The sequence below is a fragment of the Sorex araneus genome, chromosome 1 (assembly GCF_027595985.1).
Source record: "Sorex araneus isolate mSorAra2 chromosome 1, mSorAra2.pri, whole genome shotgun sequence".
Taxonomy (NCBI): domain Eukaryota; kingdom Metazoa; phylum Chordata; class Mammalia; order Eulipotyphla; family Soricidae; genus Sorex; species Sorex araneus.
The window spans coordinates 115,908,213-115,932,034 of NC_073302.1; the positions used below are offsets into that span (position 1 = coordinate 115,908,213).

Consider the following 23,822-nt stretch of genomic DNA (forward strand, 5'->3'; position numbering starts at 1 on the left):
AAAAACATATAGCACCGTAGTAACTACTGAAGAAAGAATGACAGATATCTTATTTACTACAAACTTCTCTGTTTTCAAAGATGAGTGATTATAATTATCGTGTCAAAAGCATGTTTTAATGTTATGTGAATATCCATTTTTAGAAAATATAAATAATGGGATCCATTTGCTGTGCCTCCAAGAAAACAGAGGTAGATACAATACATAGAACAATTATTTTTGAAGCAGGAGGCCCCAGGAAACATAGTAAGTCATCCCTGAGAGAAGAGGAGAAAGTAATGTGATGCATACAGTATCCCCAGTTTCCTGTTTGATGGGATTTCCTGACATTTAAGCAGAAATCCCATGTGGATCATCTGAGTTTAATGAATAATGTTGAGTGTCCAGAAAGACTAATGTCCCCGGGGACCCATGCAAATCTTTAGCTACGTTGTGATCAGCATTGATATTAAATAAATTCATAGAGTGGAGGAGAGAAAAAGCAGGGGTTCAGACATTGAAAACGGTGGACTCCAATCCAGTACTCATCACTGCAGATGGCCAACCCACCCCAATATGTCTCCCAGTATCCCCTGAGCTTAGAGCAAGTAGTAAGCCCTGAACACTGCCAGGCTTGGCCCCAAAAGTAGAGAAAATTAATGAAACAAATGGAAAACACCTGAAAGCATATAGATATTTGCAAGAATCAGAAGAGAGCTATTAGCTAGAAAATGTCTGGATCTCTGACAATTGTTCTGCTTCCCACTGGCTAAAATGAGAGAAATGTAGAAAAAATGGCTTACAATGTTTCCCTTTCTCTCTTTCTTCCTTCCTTCCTTCCTCCCTCCCTCCCTCCCTCCCTCTCTCCCTCCCTCCTTCCCTCCCTCCCTCTCTCTTTCTTTCTTTCTTTCTTTCTTTCTTTCTTTCTTTCTTTCTTTCTTTCTTTCTTTCTTTCTTTCTTTCTTTCTTTCTTTCTTTCTTTCTTTCTTTCTTTCTTTCTTTCTTTCTCTTTTTCTTTCTTTCTCTCTTTCTCTCTCTCTTTCTTTCTTTTTTTGAAAGTCATACCCAGCAATGCACAGGGGTTACTCCTGACTTTGTACTCAGGAATTACTCCTGGTAGTGTTCAGGGGACCACATGGGATGCTGAGAATTGAACCCAGGTCAGCTGCGTGCAAGGCAAATGCTCTACACGCTGTGCCATCATTCAAGCCCTGGCTTAGAAAGATTATTTATAGAGATTTTGTCTTTTTAATTTATTGGGAAATTCATTATTCTAAAGGACCACTGATAAAACACAAGCAAATTTTTAAAGAATTATGTTACTGTTAGTTACTCTTCCATTTATCTGATCATACCTTAAGAATTTATGAAAAAGCAGAGCTATAATTGCCTTAAGCACAGTTAACAGCACATTGATACTCACGAAACCAAAATTTTACATTAATAGGACCAGGGCAGTAGAACAGCCAGCAGGGCACTTGCCTTGCAAACAGCCAACCTGAGTTGCCATCCAAGCATCCCTTATGGTCCCCACCCACCAGGAGTGATCCCTGAGCCCAGAGCCAAATTTAAGTTTTCAATACCTCTTGGTATGACACCCAAACAAACAAAAACTATAATAGACATATATATGAATTTAAGTGATTTGAATCTCTTTTTAAATCTCATTTGTTAATTTGAAGTTTGAAAAATAAAATGAATTAGAGGTTAGCTATTTCAGAAAAAACAGATTAGCAAGCTTTGGAGATAAAAAAACAATGGTAATTATTTTATTACTTGGGAAATAATGGAAAGATAAAAGAAATGGATAGCCTGCTATATGCATAACAATCTTAAGAGTCCTGGCATAATTATTATTACATGTCCTTGAAGAGAAGACAACAAATATATTGGAGAGAAGGAACTTGAACTATTTACCTAGTTTTAGAACAAGTGTAAACTCAGATATTAAAAAAGAAAGATTGATAAACTTCAAGGACAAAGGAAATGAAGAATACTATAGAATTATATATCATCGGATTTCTTAAAACTAGTGACAACATTTGAATGCACCCTGAGGAACAGCTGACATGCTAGAAGAGGAATGGTGCAAAATCTTAATAGGAAAAACAAACAAATAAATGTCAACAACATCAATCTAAAATTTTATAACCCAGGAAAAATAGGAGCAAAAAATAAAAGAAGGAAAAAGTTAAAAAAAAACAAAAGTAATATGCAATCTCAATTCAAATATGACAGCTAAGAAGAAACACAAAAGATGGAATGCTCAAAAGGCAATAGCAAAGTGAGCAATTAAAATGAATAGTATTAAAAGGCAACATAAGTGTATATGTTTTAAACATTTCAGTTTAAAGGTGTAGGGTGCTAGATTATGTAAAAAAGCAAGACATTATTAGGGTTTTTTCAAAAAACGTTTTAGATAAAAAGGTAGGATTAATCCAACTGCAAAATTATGGAAATATATATTTATAAAACTGTAAGAAGTAATGATGAAGTATTAATATTTACAATGATAATGCTAAAGAATTAAAAGATATTTGGGATGTGAAACTTAAACTTATACTACTAAAAATACATTTTGATAAATGTAAGTCTCAAATAACCATAGCTTTCAATTAAAGGAAAATAAATGAAGAACAAGTTAACTTAAGTGTAAGCACAAAGATGGACAATAAGATGTACATTTTCTAAAAAATTAAGTTAGTGGTGAAAAAGTTATTTAGGAGCATCGATAAGTTGTAAAAACATTTATTTGATACATTTGTCAGAGGACGATAGATGCAAATTTCAGGCTACCAGTAAAGAAGGGGTGGGAAGATAATTAGAATATTTTTGATATTTGAGTCTCACAAACACAGGCTATGTAGAATTTTTAGCTGTAGTTCATATATAAAAGATTTAGGGACCATAGTGATAAAAAATATGTTGCTTTGTCCATGGCCTACCAGATTTCAATCTGCAACACTACACAAATTCTGCGTACCACCAGGTTTAATACCTAAGTATAGACCCAGGAGTGAACTCTGAGTACAGTTGGGCATGCCCCTAAAATTTGCCCGTACAAACAATGAAAGGGGAAAGGAAAAGGGAGAAAGAAAGAAAGAAAGAAAGAAAGAAAGAAAGAAAGAAAGAAAGAAAGAAAGAAAGAAAGAAAGAAAGAAAGAAAGAAAGAAAGAAAGAAAGAAAGAAAGAAAGAAGGAAATTCCATTATCAAAAATATCTTTGCAGGCATGCGACTGCAGTGACATGACACATGGGGTCTCACAAGATGTAGGGTGGAACCAGCACCTCTCTCTGTCCCGATGAGGCCCCAAGTTGCTGCCCACAAACGGCTCCTGAACAGCCATGATCCCAGAGACACAGAAACCAATCTCAGAACCCAGCGGCTTTTGGCAGAAATTCCTCCAGACTTATTACTAAAATATCAGAAATCCAAAATTGCCTGGCCACTTTGCAGCCACGTGACATCATATGCTCTTCATAATCAGCAATAAAAAATAAATTATCTAATGATGCCTTTTCAGCAGTTCTGATTGTTGGGGAAAATTCCAAATAATAATGGTGGGTCTTTTGTCAAAATATTGAATGTGATCAAAGTGGAAAGAGAGTAAAGTGGAAATCATCTGTCACATAGGCAGGGGGAGAGGTGGGATGGGAGATATACTGGGATTCTTGGTGGTAGAAAATGTGCACTGGTGAAGGGACGGGTGTTTGATCATTGTTTGACCAAGACTTAAACTAGAAAGCTTTGTAACTGCTCTCACGGTGATCCAAAAAACAAAATTTAAAAAAGAAAATCTTTGCTTTAAAGTATATAAAACATTTAAGAAAAAAATAATTGGCTATTCTATGCAAATTATTCCAGAAAATTAAAAAAGATTTAAGAATTTATTCTATGAAGATAGTTCCTATTATGACTCCCCATTATCTTTTTTTTTCTTGCTTTTTGGGTGACACCCGGCAATGCACAGGGGTTACTCCTGGCTCTGCACTCAGGAATTACTCCAGGCGGTGCTCAGGGGACCATATGGGATGCTAGGAATTGAACCTGGGTCTACATCGTGCAAGGCACCTTCCCTGCTGTGCTATCACTCCAGTACCCTCCCCATTATCTTATTTCATTTTATTTTTTAATAGCTTATAAGTTATTTTCCTATAAGCATATGTTTTCTTAAAATACTTACTTTATTAAATTGTTCATGGCATCTGGGTCATAAGCTGCGACCTGGCCAATGATGCTGCCTTCCTTTACATCTTCATCTACTTCTATCAAGTAAGAAATTTTACTGAACACAGGAGGCTCATCTATATCTTCCACAAAGATCTTCACCACGGCTGTGTCTTTGAAAGGGCCCAGGTGTAGGAATCGTGCATCCGGGTGAGTGTTACTTGCATCTACTCTTAAAGTGTATAGCATTTTGTTTTCAAAATCTAAATTCTGAAGTTAAATAAAATAAGAAAAGTCAGTAGATGTGGCAGACATAATAGCACAAAACAATTTCAAAATTTATTAAATGGCTCACTTTCCCTAAAAATCTTTCTTTTAAAAAATTTTAACAAAACACTATTATTGTATCACTGTATCACTGTCATCCCATTGTTTGTCGATTTACTTGAGCGGGCACCACTAACGTCTCTATTCCTCCCAGCCCTGAGATTTTAGCAGGCTCTCCTTACTCGTCATTCCCAATGATTGGAGGCTTTCTCAGGGTCAGGGGAATTAGATCTCTTTTTGGCAGTAAAAAAACAGTAAAAAATTACTGTTTTGGGCATATAGAATACACCAAGGGTAGCTGGTCAGGATCTGCCCATGCAAACTAGTATTTTAGCAAACTAGTATTATAAATGAGCCTCTTTTACTTATTTTTTTATAAGCCAATTCATTTTTCTAGCAATATCAGGTTGCCTAACTGTACATGGTTTAAAAGTAAAAATTCACACTTCTTCAAAAAATATGTCACCTTAGGACACATATTATCAGAATGGCATTGCTTCCTCAGGTCATCTACTCTGTCTTTCCCTGCTTTAATTTCTGCCCTTTCCTCTTTGTTAACCTTGTGGTCTGGGTGACTCCATTTTTATTTTTTGTGTTGTCTCTACTGTAGCTTTACATTTCTCTCTATCTCACATAAAGAGTGAAATCTTCAAATAAATTCTCTTCTAATGACACCAGTAATTTCTATTAAATATTTTCTCAGATATTCCTTCAAACATGTATCACTTAGCAGCAAATAATCACTTTCACCCTATATTTGGGGATGGTTCACCTAAATATAATTGCATAGACATTAAAACAGATTCCAACTTCATAAAATATTGTTACAGTTTGATATTTTTAGACAAAATATTTTATGTGGATATATAGATTCATGATTAGTATTAAAAGGTCACATATAAGTAAAAAGATAGAATAATATAAAAATTTCACAAAATGTTCATGTGTGTTGCTTGGATAAGTCTTATATTTCTAAAGCTGGTATTTTAAAAAGAAAAGGAATATATTGTAACCATGGGTCACCATAGAAAGCAAGGCGTATAGGGAAAACACCAAAGGTGGAACAACAGTATGCTATAAACATTCAGATGAATCATTTTGTGTTCCATGATGCTCTCCTACAGGAATTAAACATTAAGAAATCCAGCGTCAAATTTGTAGCATCTTCAGGTTGCATCCATTTAAATAGATCATCATATTTAAAAATTATGTCATTCAAAAGTTCATAAAATAGAGTGCTGCCTACTATTCTACCATTGAGCGATACAAAGAAAGTACTTTTGAGGTTATCTAATCCTAGTTTGACTGTTTGTTTACTCTAGGCATAAGAAGTGGAGATTTCAGATCACTTTTTAAATGACAAAGATGCTTAACTTTGAAGTGAAATCACACGATTCCCATTTACAGGAAGGATAGACAGCATGTAAAAGATGGAAACAATAAATCCTAGGATTATCTTCCGTAAACTGAAAAGCAAGCGAAAGTAAAGTCTAAAGCTCTCAATGAAAAACTGAAGACAGGGAAAAGCAACCTGTTTGACAGTTATAATCCCTTCCTGTGTATCCTTGTCGGTAATGACATCAAACATATCTGCTCCATCTCCTTCAGCAATACTATATTCCATCTCAGCATTTTCCCCCACATCAGGGTCATTGGCTTTTATCCTGCCAAGATGCGTTCCAAGCGGTACAGACTCAGGAGAATTGAACTGATATGTACCTGAAAGTTAAATCAGAGTTATTTTGACATTTCTTCTTTAGATAAAAAAAGAGTTCATGTCCTCTGCCTTTTTTCACTTAAGTAAATTAATTTTAGAATAAGACAACTTTTCATCATATTGCACTATAAACTGTAAAAAAATATAGATTTGTTAAATTGAAAAACAATTCATAAAAGCAGTCTCATTTTCTAACTAGAAAATGAAAGTTAAGAAGAGATAAAGTGAATGTCCAACAGCTATTTAGGTAATGGATGGTGAACCTGATGTTATAATACAGAATTTTTTAATTAAAAGGGCATAAAAACCAATTATTTATTACCTATCAGCACATCCTATATAGTCATTACATATTTAAACATTTAAATGAATGTCCATTTATATTCTAAAATAAATCCAAACAATAAAATTTCATTGTTTTTTGTTAATGCCCTTAAAATGAGTATGAACATTTCTGTTCCCTACATTTCTAACCAGTCATTATGTTAATTGATATATCCCTGAAAGCATTTTATTTGGTCACTATCTACTGAGAGAAAGCAAAAAGAATTTTTTAAAATATGGAAACGAAAGAAATATTTTCACTCAATACATGCTGAACTAGGCACAGATGCCTTGCATTAATTTATTTAACTTTAATAGTCATCAGTATACCAAAGTAAAAATGTTCAAAGTAGTCTCAAAAAAAATTATCACATAGGAAAAGAAATTGTCATTTGCTGTTTCAAATCCCATATTCTTTACAATTAGCTTGTGTAAGAAGATGGACTTCTAATCTAAATTCAACTGCCTCTTTGGAATTCTTATAACATATTAAATTAGTTAAATTATCTCACCTTTTGTTTCTTCATCTATAAAGTTTCTTTGCATGAGATTAGGATTGGTTTAGTAGGAGTCTCATATTTGAACATTTTGACTATTACTGTTATATTACCAAACTCTTTGTAAACATTATAAAAGACCTTAGAATTACAGAATTGCAGTCAGTAGAGAATTCATCAACTAATACTCTATTTTACATTAAAGAAATTTAATGTATGGTTTAGATCTATGCTAATTAGTCATATTATCTTTTTCTTTAGCAACATTAACATTTTCTATTTCTTATGGTTGTGTCCCTCATTCAAAGCTAATCACCTAGTATCAGAAATTTGATTAACGAGGAACAGTGCTTTATTTATTAGTGCTATTTTACAATTAATGTAAAAAACTTGAATTTGAAGTCTCTAAACCGAACATTTAAGCTAGAGTGTTTACTCTTGCATTCACTGCAAAATCAAAATATTTTCAGCAGGGGAACTGAATCATTTGTAGGAGTTAATAGCATACAAAGCACTTCATTACTCAATGCAAGTGACTAAATGGTGACATCTTTAAAGATATTAACTAATTTAATCCTCACAAATAGATTGACACTAAACATAAGCATACCTAAAATATCATCACATTCAAGGGAAATTATTACTCTATTTATCACTAAAATAAAAACTCAAAACAAATTTAAAAAAAGCCATACCACCAATTAAACCCATTTTTATGAATTTTACTATAGTATTTGATTCAGAAAAACTAATATGCCAACAAGTTTATGCTATTTATTTTTAAAAGTGGCTATAATTTAGATATATTGACAAGAGAAATGAGCCAATATAGTGACAGACACTGGATTAGAACCAAGCCAATTATAATTAAGGAAACTTACCCTTAAGGTAAGAAAAGGGAAAGAGTTTAGAAAGCTTCACAATTCTTTATAAGACAGAAAAGGGGAAATAAAGTTACTTGAACATCCCTATTACCTTGTTTTCTCCCACAGACACTCAATTAAGAAAATGATTGATACATTAATTTGTGGGAAATTTAAATAACTTGTGGGAGGAGAGAGAGTGAATTTGCCTTTATAATTAAAATAATAGCAAACTTCCAATTACAAATATAAGATTCTCTTTGTGGTATATCTAAAAAGCTTTCTTATTCAAGAATAAAAATAAAATTCTTACTCTGGGGAAATCGGGGTGGGTTGTTATTTACATCAGTGAGGGTGATGTTCACGGTGGTGGTTCCAGAAAGTCCTCCCATTTGACCACCCATGTCCTTGGCCTGTATAACCACTTGGTAATGCTCTTTATTTTCTCTGCTCATGTCGGGCAATGCAGTTTTTATTATGCCTTTTGGAAAGAAGTGCACACATGTTTAGAATTTAGGTTTTGAAAACTAAGTCATAAAAGATTTATTTTATAGAACTTAAACAAAGAGATCAAATTTCAGCATACCAAATCTGTCTTTCAATAAATCCACAGACAATTTACCATAATGAGTAGAATAGAAAGGATTGTATCATGAACTGTATTGTTGAGGGAATGTGTTTTACAAAGTCAATATAATTATCCTTTTGATTGAAACATTTACTTCAGGCAAAAATCTTTAGAGAAAGACACTTAAATTTGAGGAGTGTCACATTTTTTAGATCATTACTCTTTCCTAGGTCACAGAATGTACCAAATATCTGTGCAAATTTTTATTGAGTATCATATGTTTCAAAATAAATAGCAATAGATAAAAGAGAAAATAATCAGAAATTACCTATTTTAATAGAGAATTTGCTTTTCTTTCCAAAGAAAAACAAGAACAATAATGAATAGTCATGTTTTAAAATAAGTTGAAAAAAAAAACCTATAAATACATCATACTTCCAAAGGTATCACATGATATGAAAGAGAAAATGATCAAATATTGGTACCTGACTCTGGGTCCACTGAAAAGTATGGCTGTCCTTGCAGTATACTGTAGACCACTTTGGCACTATTTCCATAATTGGCATCATCTGCATCTGTTGCAGTCACTTGTAGAACAGACGTACCTACATGAATACCCAGCAAACAGAGACACTAATAGTTGTAGTGTTTTCCTTTTCTTATGAATATTATCTGATTGTTTAACTGATATATGTGTGGAAAAATGTGTTTATATGACATTGGTTTAGGGACCAGAGAGACAGTACAAGGAAGGGGTAGGGCTTTTGCCTTATATATAGGTGACCAGATTCAATCCCAATCATCCCATCTGATCCCCAAGGAGGGAGCTTTCCAGGAGTGATCATTTAAAGTAGAGCCAGGAGTCAGCCTTAAGTACCATCAGGGATGACCCCCCAAAGCAAACAACAAACACAATAAACAAGACCAAAAAACTGATTGGTCAAAAGTCACTTTTCAATTTCATTTAAGGAAGAAAAATACTTAAAAATTTCTAAATTTTCCCACAGCTGCGAATAAAACTCAGAGACATATTTTATGTTCAAGATGAACACAAGGAGACAAATGAACTGCACTGTTAATTAGGAAAATAGGACGCCTATTAAGTGATTCAGTCAGTGGACATCAAATTTGCCTTTAGCATATTTATTACTAACAGAAAATGTATATTTTTAAGTTAAATGAAACTTTAATTACATTCCTGCTGCTTTTTATTCATGCAAATGAAAAAGAGATGCTGCTGTTTTGAACAATCAAAAGTGAAATAAAATTGACCCACAAAACTTTTCTATGTTTAATACATGGCAGTGTCCTTGTGTCCCATTAAATACAGTAAACTGGGGCCAGAGACATAGTACAGCAGTTATGATGCTTGTGTTGCACAGGGCCAACCTGAGTTCAATCCCTGGAACCACATAGAGTCCTCTGAACTGGGTAGGAGTGATCGCCTGGGCACCACTGGCGATAACCCAAAACCAAAAATATACACATATTTGAACACATATATTTTCATATTCATATATGCTTGCATTTATGGCAATGTTGCAAGAATCAGCTGCAATATATAAATTAGTAAATATTCCAAATTTTAATAAAAATTAATTTTAATTAATACAATTTTAAATGGACTGAAACAATAGCACAGAGGGAAGGGCATTTGCCTTGCTCACAGCTGACCCTGGTTTGATTCCTTCATCACTCTCGGAGAGTTTAGTAAACTACCCAGAGTATCCCACCCACAGGGCAGAGCCTGGTAAGCTACCTGTGGCGTAGTCAATATGCCAAAAATAGTAACACGTTTCACAATGGAGACATTACTGGTGCATGCTCAAGCAAATCCATGAAAAACAGGATGACAGTGCTACAATTTTATATATTCTATTTTAATTGTGACACAAATAATTATATTAAAATAATAGGGTTTTAAAGGATTTAGCATCAAAAGATAAGCAATGACGGATGTTTTTTGGTTTTTTTAATCAGATTTCTATAAAGACACAATCTTGTTTCAAAAAATGTTCTTAAGTAAATGACTAATCATGAGACTTTGGATAAATACTGCATGGGTAATATTTTCCTTCATATTTTACATAGTAGGATAGCACGGCTGTTGGGCATTCGCCTTTCACGTGGCCCACCCTGGTTCGATTCCTGCACCCCTCTTGGAGAGCCTGGCAAGCAATCGAGAGTATCTAGCCCGCATGGCAGAGCCTGGCAAGCTACCCGTGGTGTATTGGATATGCCAAAGACAGTAACAATAAGTCTCACAATGAGAGACGTTACTGGTGCCTGCTCGAACAAATCCATGAGCAAAGGATGACAGTTTGTTTTGGGGGCCACACTCGATGATGCTCAGAGATTGTTCCTGGAAATGCATCAGAAACTACTCCCAACGGGGCTCAGGGGACTATGTGGGATGCTGGGGATGGAATCTGGTTGGCAGTGTGCAAGGCAAGCACACTATCCTCTGTACTGTCTTTCCGGTCACTACATATATTTTTTTTTAATTTTATTTTTTTTATTAGTTTATTTTTAATTAGAGAGTCATCGTGAGGGTACAGTTACAGATCCATACATCTTTGTGCTCATGCTTCCCCCATACAAAGTTCAATAACCCATCCCTTCACCAGTGCCCATTCTCCACCACCCGTAAACCCAACATCCCTCCCCCCCTCCCCAGACCCGTCTCCCCCCACCCCACCCTGCCACTATGGCAGGGAATTCCCTTTTGTTCTCTCTCTCTGATTAGGTCACTACATATTTTTTAAAGTGTGATTTTACTTATTATTTAGATTTTTTCCTTCTGAAAAATAGCCTGTGTACCATATAAGCATGCTCACCTCCACTAACTGAGTTGTGGTGACAGCTTCTCAAATTTTGTGTGCATATGCTTATACCAAAAAAGAAAAAAAAAAGAAATGCTGCACTGCATCAAAAGCAACAACTCATTTCCATGCTATGTATTTATATACCAGCACAGGACTTTAGCAACAGACTTTATAATGTCTTCTCAAAATTAATTCACCTAATGTTAAAGGCTGGACACTTCCTCTTTGGGCCTCTGTTCCTTCAAATGCCTCCTCAGGATACACCATCTCATAAATGTAAAGGATAGTTACTCTGCTCAGTACAGCAAACATCACTACATTATAGATTTAGCTTATAAGACTGTGGTATTTCAGAGGTACAACTCTATGGGAGAATGGGATTCTCCAGTTCAAGTGTCATTCCCATTCCATCATCACGAAGACCTTTCTGTCTGCAACTTCATCCTTCCCAGCATTCCCTGCGGTAGGTAGCTACAGATATTCTTTCCTTAAACCTAGGCATCAGTTTGCTAGATTTTGTCAGGTTGTTCTTTTTAGTGTTTCATCTTCATATATGAGTGAAACCAATGTGGTAACTGTCTTTCACTCCCTTACTCATTTCATTTAGGGCTGGAACGATAGCATAGTGTGTAGGGCATTTGCCAGGGTTCGATTCCTCCATCCCTCTTGGAGAGCCCGGCAAGCTACCAAGAGTATCTCACCTGCATGGCAGAGTCTGACAAGCTCCCTGTGGCTTATTCGGTATGCCAAAAACAGTAACAACAAGTCTGACAATGGAGACATTACTGGTGCCCGCTCAAGCAAATTGATGAGCCAATGTGATGACAGTGATACAGTGACTGTGATTAATTTCATTTAGTGAAACTATTTTAAGGAAAACAGTCACTTGTTTTATCCTAGGCTCTATAATTTCATAAGATTCCCTCATAAATTCGTAAGCTCCTTTTATAACATTGGACTGAATTTTAATATTGATTGAAAACAGCCCATAACAATAAATGATAAATATATTGCCAGTCTTAAGAACTGACAATTTTCAACTTCGATATATTTAAAATATGTATACTTGGAACATAATTAAATAAAATAACCTTCCAAAAGTTAAAAATCAAATGCTGTTGTTATAAGATTGTTTTATCTTTATTTAGTGCCTTCATATTTAGGAAGCCTCAGAGTGGTGGGGTTCTTTTGAACTACATTCAAACATGCTGTGTGCTTACTTCTGGCTCTGTGTAAGGGATCACTTCTGGTGGTACTCAGGAGAATTTTTGTCATGCCAAGAGCTGAACCAGGATTCTCAGTGAGAAAGGCAAATATCTTACGGCCTATCTCTTCCGCCTAAATTGAGTTCTGAATTAAAGAACAAAGGTTGATGTTTCTATTTCCTCTATCTATCACAAAAAGTTGTTTTTATGATCAAATGATTCTATCAAAAGAAATTTGTCAAATTCAAACTTGTTTTTCAAAACAATGCAAGCAAATTCTTTAAAATTGCTGTCACCGGGGGCTGGAGCAATAGCACAGTGGGTAGGGAGTTTGCCTTGCACGCAGCCGACTCGGGTTTGATTTCCAACATCCCATATGGTCCCCTGAGCACCGCCAGGGGTAATTCCTGAGTGCAGAGCCAGGAGCAACTCCTGTGCATCGCTGGGTGTGACCCAAAAAGCAAAAAAAAAAAAAAAAAAAAAAAATTCTGTCACCTTTTATTTTGGGGGCGGAGATTCAATTTGACTATCATTTGAATGGATATTAAATAGTTGAAGCTGTTGATGAACCACAATAGAATTTCTATTCTCAGAATTATCTTCAGTATCAGTTATAAGAGGGCAGTAAATACTTAGCTTATTTAAAAATAATTATAATTAAACGAGCATTTGAGAGTGGTCCCAGTTACACTTCTTATTTGATATAATCCACTTATTATAACTATACCACTGTATCACTGTATCACTGTCATCCTGTTGTTCATCGATTTGCTCAAGTGGGAACCAGTAACATTTCCATTCGTCCTAGCCCTGAGATTTTCTGAGATTATGGCAGTCTGTCTCTACATGTTCTTCCCAATGGTGCCACATTGGAGACTCTTTCAGGGTCACGGGGATGAGACCCATCATTGTTACTGTTTCTGGCATATTGAATACACCACGGGGAGCTTGCCAGGCTCTGCCATGCAGGCAGAATATCTTGGTAGCTTGCTAGGTTCTCTGAGAGGAAAACCAGACAATAAGAGGTAGCTACATATTTTTTAAATGCAAATGAAAAAATTAGCATATACATACCAACTCCAGACATTTCAGGAACACTTGCAGTGTATAACTCTTTGGTGAATTTTGGTTCATTATCATTGATGTCATGGATTTTAATGATAAATTCAGATTCAGGTTCTACTTGTCTTCCAGTCTTTCTGTCTATTGCCTTGGCACGAAGAATGTACAGAGATTTTTCTTCTCTGTCTAATTTCTTTGCAGCATGAATATCTCCTGTATTTTCATCTATAACAAAAAGGCTGCCAGCCCCGTCTCCTGTTAAGATGTATTTTAAATTTCCATCTCCTTTATCTTGGTCAGTGTGCAGCTTCAGAGAGGTAGAAAAAAAGAGTTCTGTGAATATAGGCATTGTTATTATAGTAAAGAGATTGGCATATATTAATTCACCTCCACATAACATTACCCTAAAGAATATCACAATGGTTAGCTAAATTTTCACTGTTGGGGAAATAAAAATTTAAGGTTTTGTTCTCCTTTAAGTTTTTGGACGATTATATTTAAACATGATTGCAGTCAAAATTCAAAACAAAATCAATATGCATTTTTCAAAGGTATTTTAAAGATCATTTTGAAAATAATGCACCCAAAATATAAACCCCTGATATGTAGATGAGCAAAAAAGTATAAATATTAACATCTATTATTTAAAATCAATGAAATAAAAATGATGTAATTTCTAAAATTGCTATAAGCTTAGAATGCAAATGCCAATTTCTAACTGATTTCACCCATTAGTAGTACATATTTGTATAAGTACAGACAGACTGTGTCAGTAAGAGATTGATCAAGAATAAAAGGCTAATGTGACAAATTATTATTTATAGAGTAATAATTCAACCAAAGAAGTTTTACTTTAAAAAATCAACATTTTATAGACATTTAAAATATCAGTGATACAAAACCCATGGTACTTTGTGCTGGCCATATACACAGTTTCTTAATGAAAATATAATGTTTTTTAAAAAATAACTTACTTTTGTTTTAATACATATATAATAAAAATTAACTTTTAAAGTGTAGGAATATATTTATTGAATTCTTAAACATATGGGCAATGAATTCATGGAATATTTAAATTGGAAAGCATATTAATGTTTTTTTATATTTATTTTTAACATATTCAGAAGCACAGTGTTATCTACTAACACACTTTCATGATTGCCACTGTATCCTGGCTACTTATACATATTTTTTAGCATACCACATCATTTTGATTTATTTGATTATTTGAACCTCTTTTTGATAATACCCCAATTTTAAACTTGGGACTCATATTTCATTCTTCCATTTTTGCACTCAATGAAAAAATTAACTGCATGGATACATTTTTCTTTTAATCCTTTTATCCCAATCATTCATCCATCTTTATGTTTTTGAATACTGTACTGGTTGTGTCTTTCATTGTCCCTAATTCTTAATTTCCTCTCAACTGATTGTCTCTCACCTCTGGATCTACTCCAATCTTTCATAATTAAGAAGTTAAGGACAGAAGTTATTTTTATATGTTACATATGATCATATTACCGCTTATCATAGGTGTTCATGAAAAGTGTAAAAACTATGTTTATGAATTGAGCATCTGAATTCTTGCAGAAACTCATCCAAATCACTGCATTATATTATGCAAACTTAATGTGTTCAATCATATACAATATATGGACACTATAAGGACATGGTTTATTTTTAGTCATCTTTGTTTTTATCATTTATTCTGTTTGCTTTTCTGTGTCTTTCATGTCTTCTATAATCCTGTTCATATCTGCATTTTATCTTTCTCATCTTTACTTGCTTCCGATGCAGCCCATAAATGTCAATTTTTTTGTCTTGCCTAGCTTTGTTTTCATGTCTCAGAAGACTAGTTACAGATTTCATACCTGCTGTTTCCTTATTTCTCTAACCCCTTAACACCTTTTTCTTCTATGCATTTGTCACTAACTAAATATTTATCATATCCCATTTAAATTTTCTTCTTACTGATGCCTTTCCAGGCACTATAGATTAAAATAGATACACATCTCTAACTATAAAGCACATTTCACTTCTCTGTCTTGACTCTCTTTGCAGTTGGTGTAATGGTTTGCAAGGCCTCTAACTGCAATATCAAGTGAAAAAGAGACTAGACTATATATTTTTTAAATCACGATATTGTTTATTGTGAAAAATATAAAGGCGTGCAGAAGGTGCGGTGATATGTGTGTGTTATTCATGGACTCTCGGGGCGGGCGGCTCTCTCTCTTTCTCTCTCTCTCTCTCTCTCTCTCTTGCAACTTAAGTTCAGTGCTCTTGAACCTCTGTGTATGGACCGGATCGGGATGTCTCCTCCTCTGTGCTCTGCTTCTGTGTGTGCTACTCTGCTCTCTTCTGTCTGTCTCTCTATCTCTGACTCTGTCTCTGAAGTCTCTCCTCTGGTCTCTTCCAATCTCTTTTCTTCTGATCTCTCTCTCTCTAGAGCCCTTCTGCTTCAGTGCCTGTAGCACCATTCACTCTCACTTCTGACTCTGACTCTACTCTGATTCTCACTTGCTTTGTGCTCTTTCTTTCCCCTGCTTCTGGCTCCGATGACTCCCTGATTCTCTTTCACTCTGTGCTCTGCTTCTGTGTCTTCTGTCCCTACTTCTGTGCTTTGCTTCTGTGTCTTCTCCCCTCTGTGTCTGCTCCCTTGCTTCTGTGTCTTCTCTCCCTGTTTCTGTGTCTTCTTCCTTCTTCTGTGTCTTCTCCCTCTACGTCTCTTACAGTCTTAGTTTATATAGCAATCACATAGGGTGGTGAGAGAAAGGTGGGCTGAACATTAACAAATCAACAAAGAGGGATAAGACCCCTTCTCCTGGAGATTAACAAAATCTCATCTAAAAAGATTACTCCAAATTACTAGGAGATCCACTCAAAGGTGGGATCCCATCCAGGGTGTGTCACTTTTTTCTTTCCTCAGCTAGTAATCCACTCAAACAGCTATAGTCAATTTACTTCTAATATTTCTAGCAATGTCATTCTGTATGAGAGCAGAAGAGATATATCAAACTTAAAGTTTGGATCTTCATGAGGACATCTCACTATATATTCCAGGACACAGTCCTCAGGCCAGGCCAGTCTTCCTAACCCCATCAGGGTCCTAGTCTCCTTGTTACTTTTAGATCATGACAGCATTTGTCTACGACCATGCTCTCAACTTATAGTTGAGTATTGTGGCACTTTGGCCGGGCCCATATTGATGCCAGGGTAGCTCACAACTTGCTCTGGGTCCATTCAGTCCCTCGTCGAGACCCTGCTTTTGGGGTGCTAGGAAATAAGGGCAACCGAGTTGAGAAAGCAGATGCCCAAGAGTAAATATTATTGGAGTCAATCAGCTGCCAAGTTACAAAGCATAATATTAACTGTCTTCCTGTGTTCATACAGAAAGGACATTGCTTTAAGGTAAAATAAGTTCCCTGTAGCAAGGCTGAAAGGAAGAACCCAATGTTATCCTACAGTTTATTATGTAATTTTTTTTACAGTACAAACAAAAAAAATAGAGAAATGCAATATATGAATATGGCTAAATTCAGGATGGTGACTTTTATTTTTCGAGTGGTCCACTTTTAGTAAAATAAGGAGATTGCACATAAGTAGAAATTGTCTCATCATTAGTTTCAAAAATTTGCCTAGAAAGGATCTATAAATGCATTTTCCACTTGCTACTTTTACATAAGATGTAAAAAGGGAATTAGAGGAATTAAAGGCAAGTTTCCATGTTGATTCCTACCATATGAAAGATGCTATATTCTATTTTAGCAGGGCCAATATACAGAAAATACCTAAATTACATATTATTACAAAAATGAAGCAGTAACAAGATTCTGGTTAAACTCGGGACTGAATGAGAATAATACATATTTAAAGAAAACAAAATAACAACAAGAACAAACGTTATAAAAAAATCTCGAGGTGATGGGCTGGAGAGATAGCACAGCAGGTAGGGTGTTTGCCTTGCACACGGCCGACCCTTGTTGGATTCCCAGCATCCCATATGGTTCCCTGAGCGCCACCAAGAGTGATTTCTGATTGAATGAGCCAGGAGTAACCACTGTGCAAAGCCAGGTGTGACCCAAAAAGCAAAAAAAAAAAAAGTTCTAGGTGCATTGTAAGCATATAGGCTTTTTCATGCTATCTTTAAACAGTGGATGTGATAGACTATTTTTTAAAAATCATTATGATCTTAGCATGTTTCTGAAAAAATATGTTTTGCCTTTTAAATGACTCTTTTCCACATATATGCAACAGACTTATAATTGATTATTAGAAAAATGAGATTTTAAATAAAACAGAACTTGCCTTTTAAATTAAACCACATATTAGATCTCTCTATTTTAATAACTTTTAACAATTCCACTTTTTTCAAATAACCTTGCAAGTTATTTCATAATAAACATACTGGCACATATATTCTTGTATTACTATTATGTTTTTCTAAGAGGAGAAACATAGTTTAATGATGAAAAGTATTTAGGGAAGGACTGGAAATCTGGTTAGATAATTGACATGTATTAGAATAAACTGCTTTATCGATTGGTTATGTTAAATAATATGTAGTGGTATCATATTTAGCCATTAAACTTATAAGCTATGCACACACACAAACACACACACAAAATATATATAAACTTGGATGTGAATCAATGGATCAGGATATCTCTTTTAACTATGTTCATGTAAAATAGTGTTATTAAAATACAGTATTTTGGGCCGGAGCGATAGCACAGCGGGTAGGCATTTGCCTTGCATGCGGCCAACCCGGGTTCTATCCCCGGCATCCCATATAGTCCCCCAAGCACCTCCAGGAGAGGTTCCTGAGTGCAAAGCCAGGTGTAACCCCTGAGCATCTCTGGGTGTGACCCAAAAAGCAAGAAAAAAATACAGTATTATATGTTTATATATACACATATATATTAGAAATGTGAGATTGATTAATTTTCAACTTTGCAAACATGTTTGAGGAGTGGAATAATAGAAATGCAGGGTGATGCTGTTATATGATGATTCTGTTATATACCGAAATCAGTGCACAAGTAAGTTCCTTTGGGGTTAATTTATTCGATTTGGCCTTTTCTCAATGCTGACCCCTAGAAAATAGTCAGTAGTCAAAATAAAAAGCAGTAACAAGTTTAAATGGCTATAAAATTTCCTTGGAAATTATACAAACATACAGACAGATATTATTTAGCTTCTATTCATTCACATGACTTTCCCTGTATTTAATAATGATAAATTATTATATCAAACATTTATTTTTTTGAATTTAAATATTTCATTTAACACATTTACTGCAATATATTTAAAAGTTCAGGGACGGCTAAGTTAGTACTAATTAGTACTAAGTATTACTTAACTACTTAAGTATTACTAATTTAGTACTAATTACTAATTACTAAGTTAGTACTAACAGACAATTTCTTTATTCATTTGTTTTGGGTTTTAGTTTTTAACACAAATCATAGACTAAACAATTTAAAAAGAAATTGTCCAGCCTATGGGGGCTGGAGTGATAGCACAGCGGGTAGGGTGTTTGCCTTGCACTCAGCCAACCTGGATTCCATTCCCAGCATCCCATATGGTCCCCTGGGCACATCCAGGGGTAAAACCTGAGTGCAGAGGCAGGAGTGACCCCTGTGCATTGCTGGGTGTGACCCAAAAAGCAAAAAAAAAAAAAATTGTCCAGCCTAAAGTGTCCCAAAGGCAAGAAAACCAGTTGTGTTTACAATGCAAATCCTGAGTTCTTTGGAGGTAGAGAAGCTGAGGCACCACCCAGAAAAGGGTCATCTCAAGAAAGAAGCTACAGGAAAATCTAGAGGTCATGATAAGCATATGAATGGACCATGGAGAGTGAAAGTTTTTTCTTAACAAAACAGATTAATTTGTATTCATGCAGAGAGCTCTAAGCCAAGACTTTTGGGGAAATTCTATATACTCTCCCAGAAGTCATTCTTGGCAATTTCTTTCCGGCGTTGGAGAAGTCAATCTTCTCCCTTCAACACTCTTATTATTCCCTCAAGTGTCTCTAAATTTCTTTTAGTATAAATTATTTTGTTTCACAAAAAAAAAAAAAAATATATATATATATATATATAAGTAAACGTTCAGGGACCCAAATAGGTATCTTCTACTCAAGCTTAAATTCCTTCTTTCCTTATCTAGATACAAATACTTGTGGAAAAAGTTTTTATTTTTAATTTTTATTTTTTTACTTTTCTTGTTTGCTGGGCTAGAGTGATAGCACAGTGTCAGGATGTTTGTTTGCCTTGCACTCAGCCAACCCGAGTTCGATTTCTCCACCCCTCTCTTGTAGAGCCTGGCAAGCTACAGAGAGTATCTCGCCCGCATGGCAGAGCCTGCAAGCTCCCCATGGAGTATTCGATACACCAAAAACAATAACAATAAGTCCCACAATGGAGACGTTACTGGTGCCCGCTAGAGCAAATTTATGAGCAACAAGATGAGAGTAAGAGTGACAGTGTTTCCTTGTTTAATTTTGGAGGTCTCCCAAGTGTTTGATTCATGGGACTGTCACAGGACAGTGCCACTGATCCTTAAAATAAGTCTTTCAATAAAACTTTTATCTGAAAAAAGAGAAAGTAAGCAAAGGAAGAAAATATCTCATAGATCTTGGAAACAGCTGCAAGGACGATGGAACATCATGCTTCATATGTACAGTATTCCAGACCCAATCCCTAGCCTATATGACTTCAAATGAATATGAAAAATAATTAGATAATTTCATAGTGAAGTTAAAATTTTTTTAGGTGTCAAAGAAATAACAGAGCTCTTACACGCAACCAACCCTGGGTTCAATTCCTGGCACTGCGTGTGGTTCCCTAAAGAGTTAGTTCTGGGAGTGATCGTCGAGCACAGAGTTATAAGTAAATCTAAAGCATTTCTGTGTGTGTGATCCAGGATGCTAAATAGAGAGCACTGTATCACTGTCATCCTGTTGTTCATCGATTTGCTCAAGAGAGCAACAGTAATGTCTCAATTGTGAGACTTGTTACTGCTTTTAGCATATCGAATATGGAATATATCACGGGTAGCTTGCCAGGCTCTGCCATGTAAGCAGGATACTCTCAGTAGCTTGTCGGGCTCTTTGAGGAGGAATGGAGGAATTGAACCCAGGTCTGCTGTGTGCAAGGCAAACACCCTACCCACTGTGCTATCACTCAAGTTCAACTAAATTGATAAGTAATATATAGTTAAATAAATAAATTTAATAAATAAATAGGTAATTGATGGATCAATATTTTTATATAATTATAAGATTTGCAGTATATATATTTTATCTAAAATATTAAACTTTAGCTGCTAGAAAAAAATTTTGAAATGGTGACATTCTATTTATCCAAAATTGTATTCATTGTAATTTGATTATTGTCTTAGTCCTACCTTTTTAAAATGTCTTCAACAATATTTTACATAGGTTCTTAATTCTGTAATTTAAAATGTCATTTAGATCATTATTTTACTTACAATTCAAACAAATATTTTAAAAGTCTTTAATTCACAGTTCTGCTTTCAAAAGGAAAGCTCATAATAGGCTCATTCTGCACCTAAAACAAAAACAATTTACTTAAAATACTAAACTGCCCTATTATGTAAATTCAATTCTACATTTAGAGTCACTGGTAATCAACAGCAAAGTAAATCATATAGCACTTAAAATAAATGCATTAGTTTTGAAGAAATATAAATTTCAATATTTTATGGTATCAATAAAATATAAAACAGAAATATCGATTGAAAATATCTTTTATAAAAATGAATCACTCAAAATGCCTTAAAAAGTGCATCAAAATGTTTTTTTTTTACCAGATCTCAATCAACAAAATAAATTTTTCTCTCTGTAAATAACAAACTTTACTTGTTTAAAATAAAGTTTTTTAAGCACAATGGACCCATAAAGACTTTTTTCTTCAAATGTGAGCTATTATTTTCTAATAGAATCATTATTAGATTTGCACTGCTATAGTTTTTGTGTACTTTAAGAACATCTTTTGGAATATACAAGTATGTATCCACTAAATAACTTTTTAGTGTTTAGCAAAATAGGAAAACATTTTAAATACATCGTCTAATTATTTCCTATGTCAACTTGACTGTGATATAAAAATGTCAAAATCTTGCTAATTTTTTTTCTCTTTTTTTTTCTTTTTGGGTCACACCCAGAGATGCTCAGGGGTTACTCCTGGCTTTGCACTCAGGAATTACTCCTGGAGGTGCTTAGGGGACCATATGGGATGGGGGGGTGGGGATCAAACCTGGTAGGCCACCTGCAAGGCAAACAGGCAAACACCCTACCTGCTGTGCTATTGCTCCAGCCCCAATCTTGCTAATTTTTTAAAGTTTGGCTGGATCTACATAAGAATATCAACTATGGGGGCTGGAGTGATAGCACAGCAGGTAGTTAGTTTGCCTTGCAGGAGGCCAACTCGGGTTTGAATCCAGCATCCCATATGGTCCCCTGAGCATCACCAGGGGTAATTCCTGAGTGCACAAGCTAGGAGTAACCCAGGTGCATCGCTGGGTGTGACCCAAAAAGCAAAAAAAGAATATCAAGTGAGTCTGTAGACTGAGTAGAGTGGTTTTCCATGCTCCTGTATGCTGACCTATATCCAATCTTTTAAACACAGGACATTGAAAAAAGAAAAAGAGGAACGAAAAGAAAGAAAGAAAGAAAGAAAGAAAGAAAGAAAGAAAGAAAGAAAGAAAGAAAGAAAGAAAGAAAGAAAGAAAGAAAGAAAGAAAGAAAGAAAGAAAGAAAGAGAAAGGGAGGGAGGGAGGGTGGAAGGTTGGAAGGAAGAAAGGAAGAAAGAAAAGAAAAAAAAGGCAGATAATTCTCTATCTGTATACCTTCAAAATTTTTACTGAGCTATGCCACTGGCTCAATATTTTAGAAACACATAGCAATTATTGCCTCCTAGACCATATGATAAATTCAAAATACACAAAGGAAATTTTATAATATAGGAGAAATAGCTTCAACGCCCAAATCAGAGTTGGCTTTTTATGGAAACAGTTATCTTCTATTTCTTACAAGAATCAAATACATTAAATACAATGAAGTTATGTGATTTTAGAGTACACCCCCAGATCATCATTAATTATGAATTATCCACCTATAATTGAAGCAGCAAAATCCATCAAAATACAAATATTAGACACACTCATTTGAAGACTTTGTATATTTCTATATTTTTATCAAAAGAACTAAGCAAAATTGTCGGTTTCTACATGCCCTAAATTCAATATTTTTTGTTTCTTTCTCTGAGGGCCATAACTGTCAGTCTCATGGTTTACTCTTAACTCTGGTCTCAGGCATTGCTCCTTGCAGGATGAGGAAACGGTACTGGATGCCAGGGAATGAAGACTGATGGACTCAGTGCAAGCAAATGCCCTGCCCTATGGACTTTCCCTCTAGATCATTCTTTTTCTTTTTAAGTAACACATATTCTGATGGTATGTTTGGTACACTCAATGAATCTATATTGAGATTATTATTAACTAGTTTATATTTTATTCAGAGTCCTTTAGTTTTGACCTAGCATTCTCTTTTTCAAAGTTCATTGAGTCTTGGGGCTGGAGCAATAGCACAGCGGGTAGGGCATTTGCCCTGCACGCGGCCAACCCGGGTTCGATTCCCAGCATCCCATATGGTCCCTTGAGCACCGCCAGGAGTAATTCCTGAGTGCAGAGCCAGGAGTAACCCCTGTGCATCGCCGGGTGTGACCCAAAAAGAAAGAAAGAAAAAAGAAAAAGTTCATTGAGCATTGAGTCTTCATGTTCTTTAGGCTCCTCTGTCTTAAACTGCTAAATCTTGCTGTATATATTTATTACTGCTACAGTGTATCCACTACCATGATCTCCTTTCCCACCTCTTCTTTGCCTTCTTGTTCTTGGGAAGGAAAGGAAATAACTATATTCTATCAACACTTAAGAAATGGAAGATTCTACGGCATGTTTTGAAGGTAACACACCCTGGTCAACCATCTAAAATTGGTCTTCATCATCGATTTGTTCATCCTCTGTCATTTACTTATTTATGATTGTGTTGATATGAATGTGGAATTTTATACTTTTCATTTTATGTTTTAGTTTTTAATCCTGTATTGTATTTATAATATTTCTGTATTTCATTGCTCCATCTTCTGTCCCCCACTGTTTGTTTTTTGGGCATCCTCATAGTTCTTATATTCTTCGAAATACCTATCCTGTTCTGTCTATATTACACTACATCACTATATCACTGTTATCTCGTTGTTCATCGGT

General features: G+C 35.1%; 1 protein-coding gene across 1 annotated transcript in view; it reads right to left on the reverse strand.

The window, feature by feature from the left end:
- Positions 1 to 23,822, reverse strand: part of CDH9 (cadherin 9) — a 143,484-nt gene that overhangs the window by 17,405 nt on the left and 102,257 nt on the right. The window contains exons 3-7 of the mRNA XM_004605566.2: positions 13,548 to 13,842; positions 8,929 to 9,048; positions 8,189 to 8,356; positions 6,006 to 6,193; positions 4,164 to 4,417 (exon numbers count right to left, since the gene is read on the reverse strand). Coding sequence (XP_004605623.1) covers positions 4,164 to 4,417; positions 6,006 to 6,193; positions 8,189 to 8,356; positions 8,929 to 9,048; positions 13,548 to 13,842 — 1,025 coding nt within the window. The remainder of the gene's footprint in view (positions 1 to 4,163; positions 4,418 to 6,005; positions 6,194 to 8,188; positions 8,357 to 8,928; positions 9,049 to 13,547; positions 13,843 to 23,822) is intronic.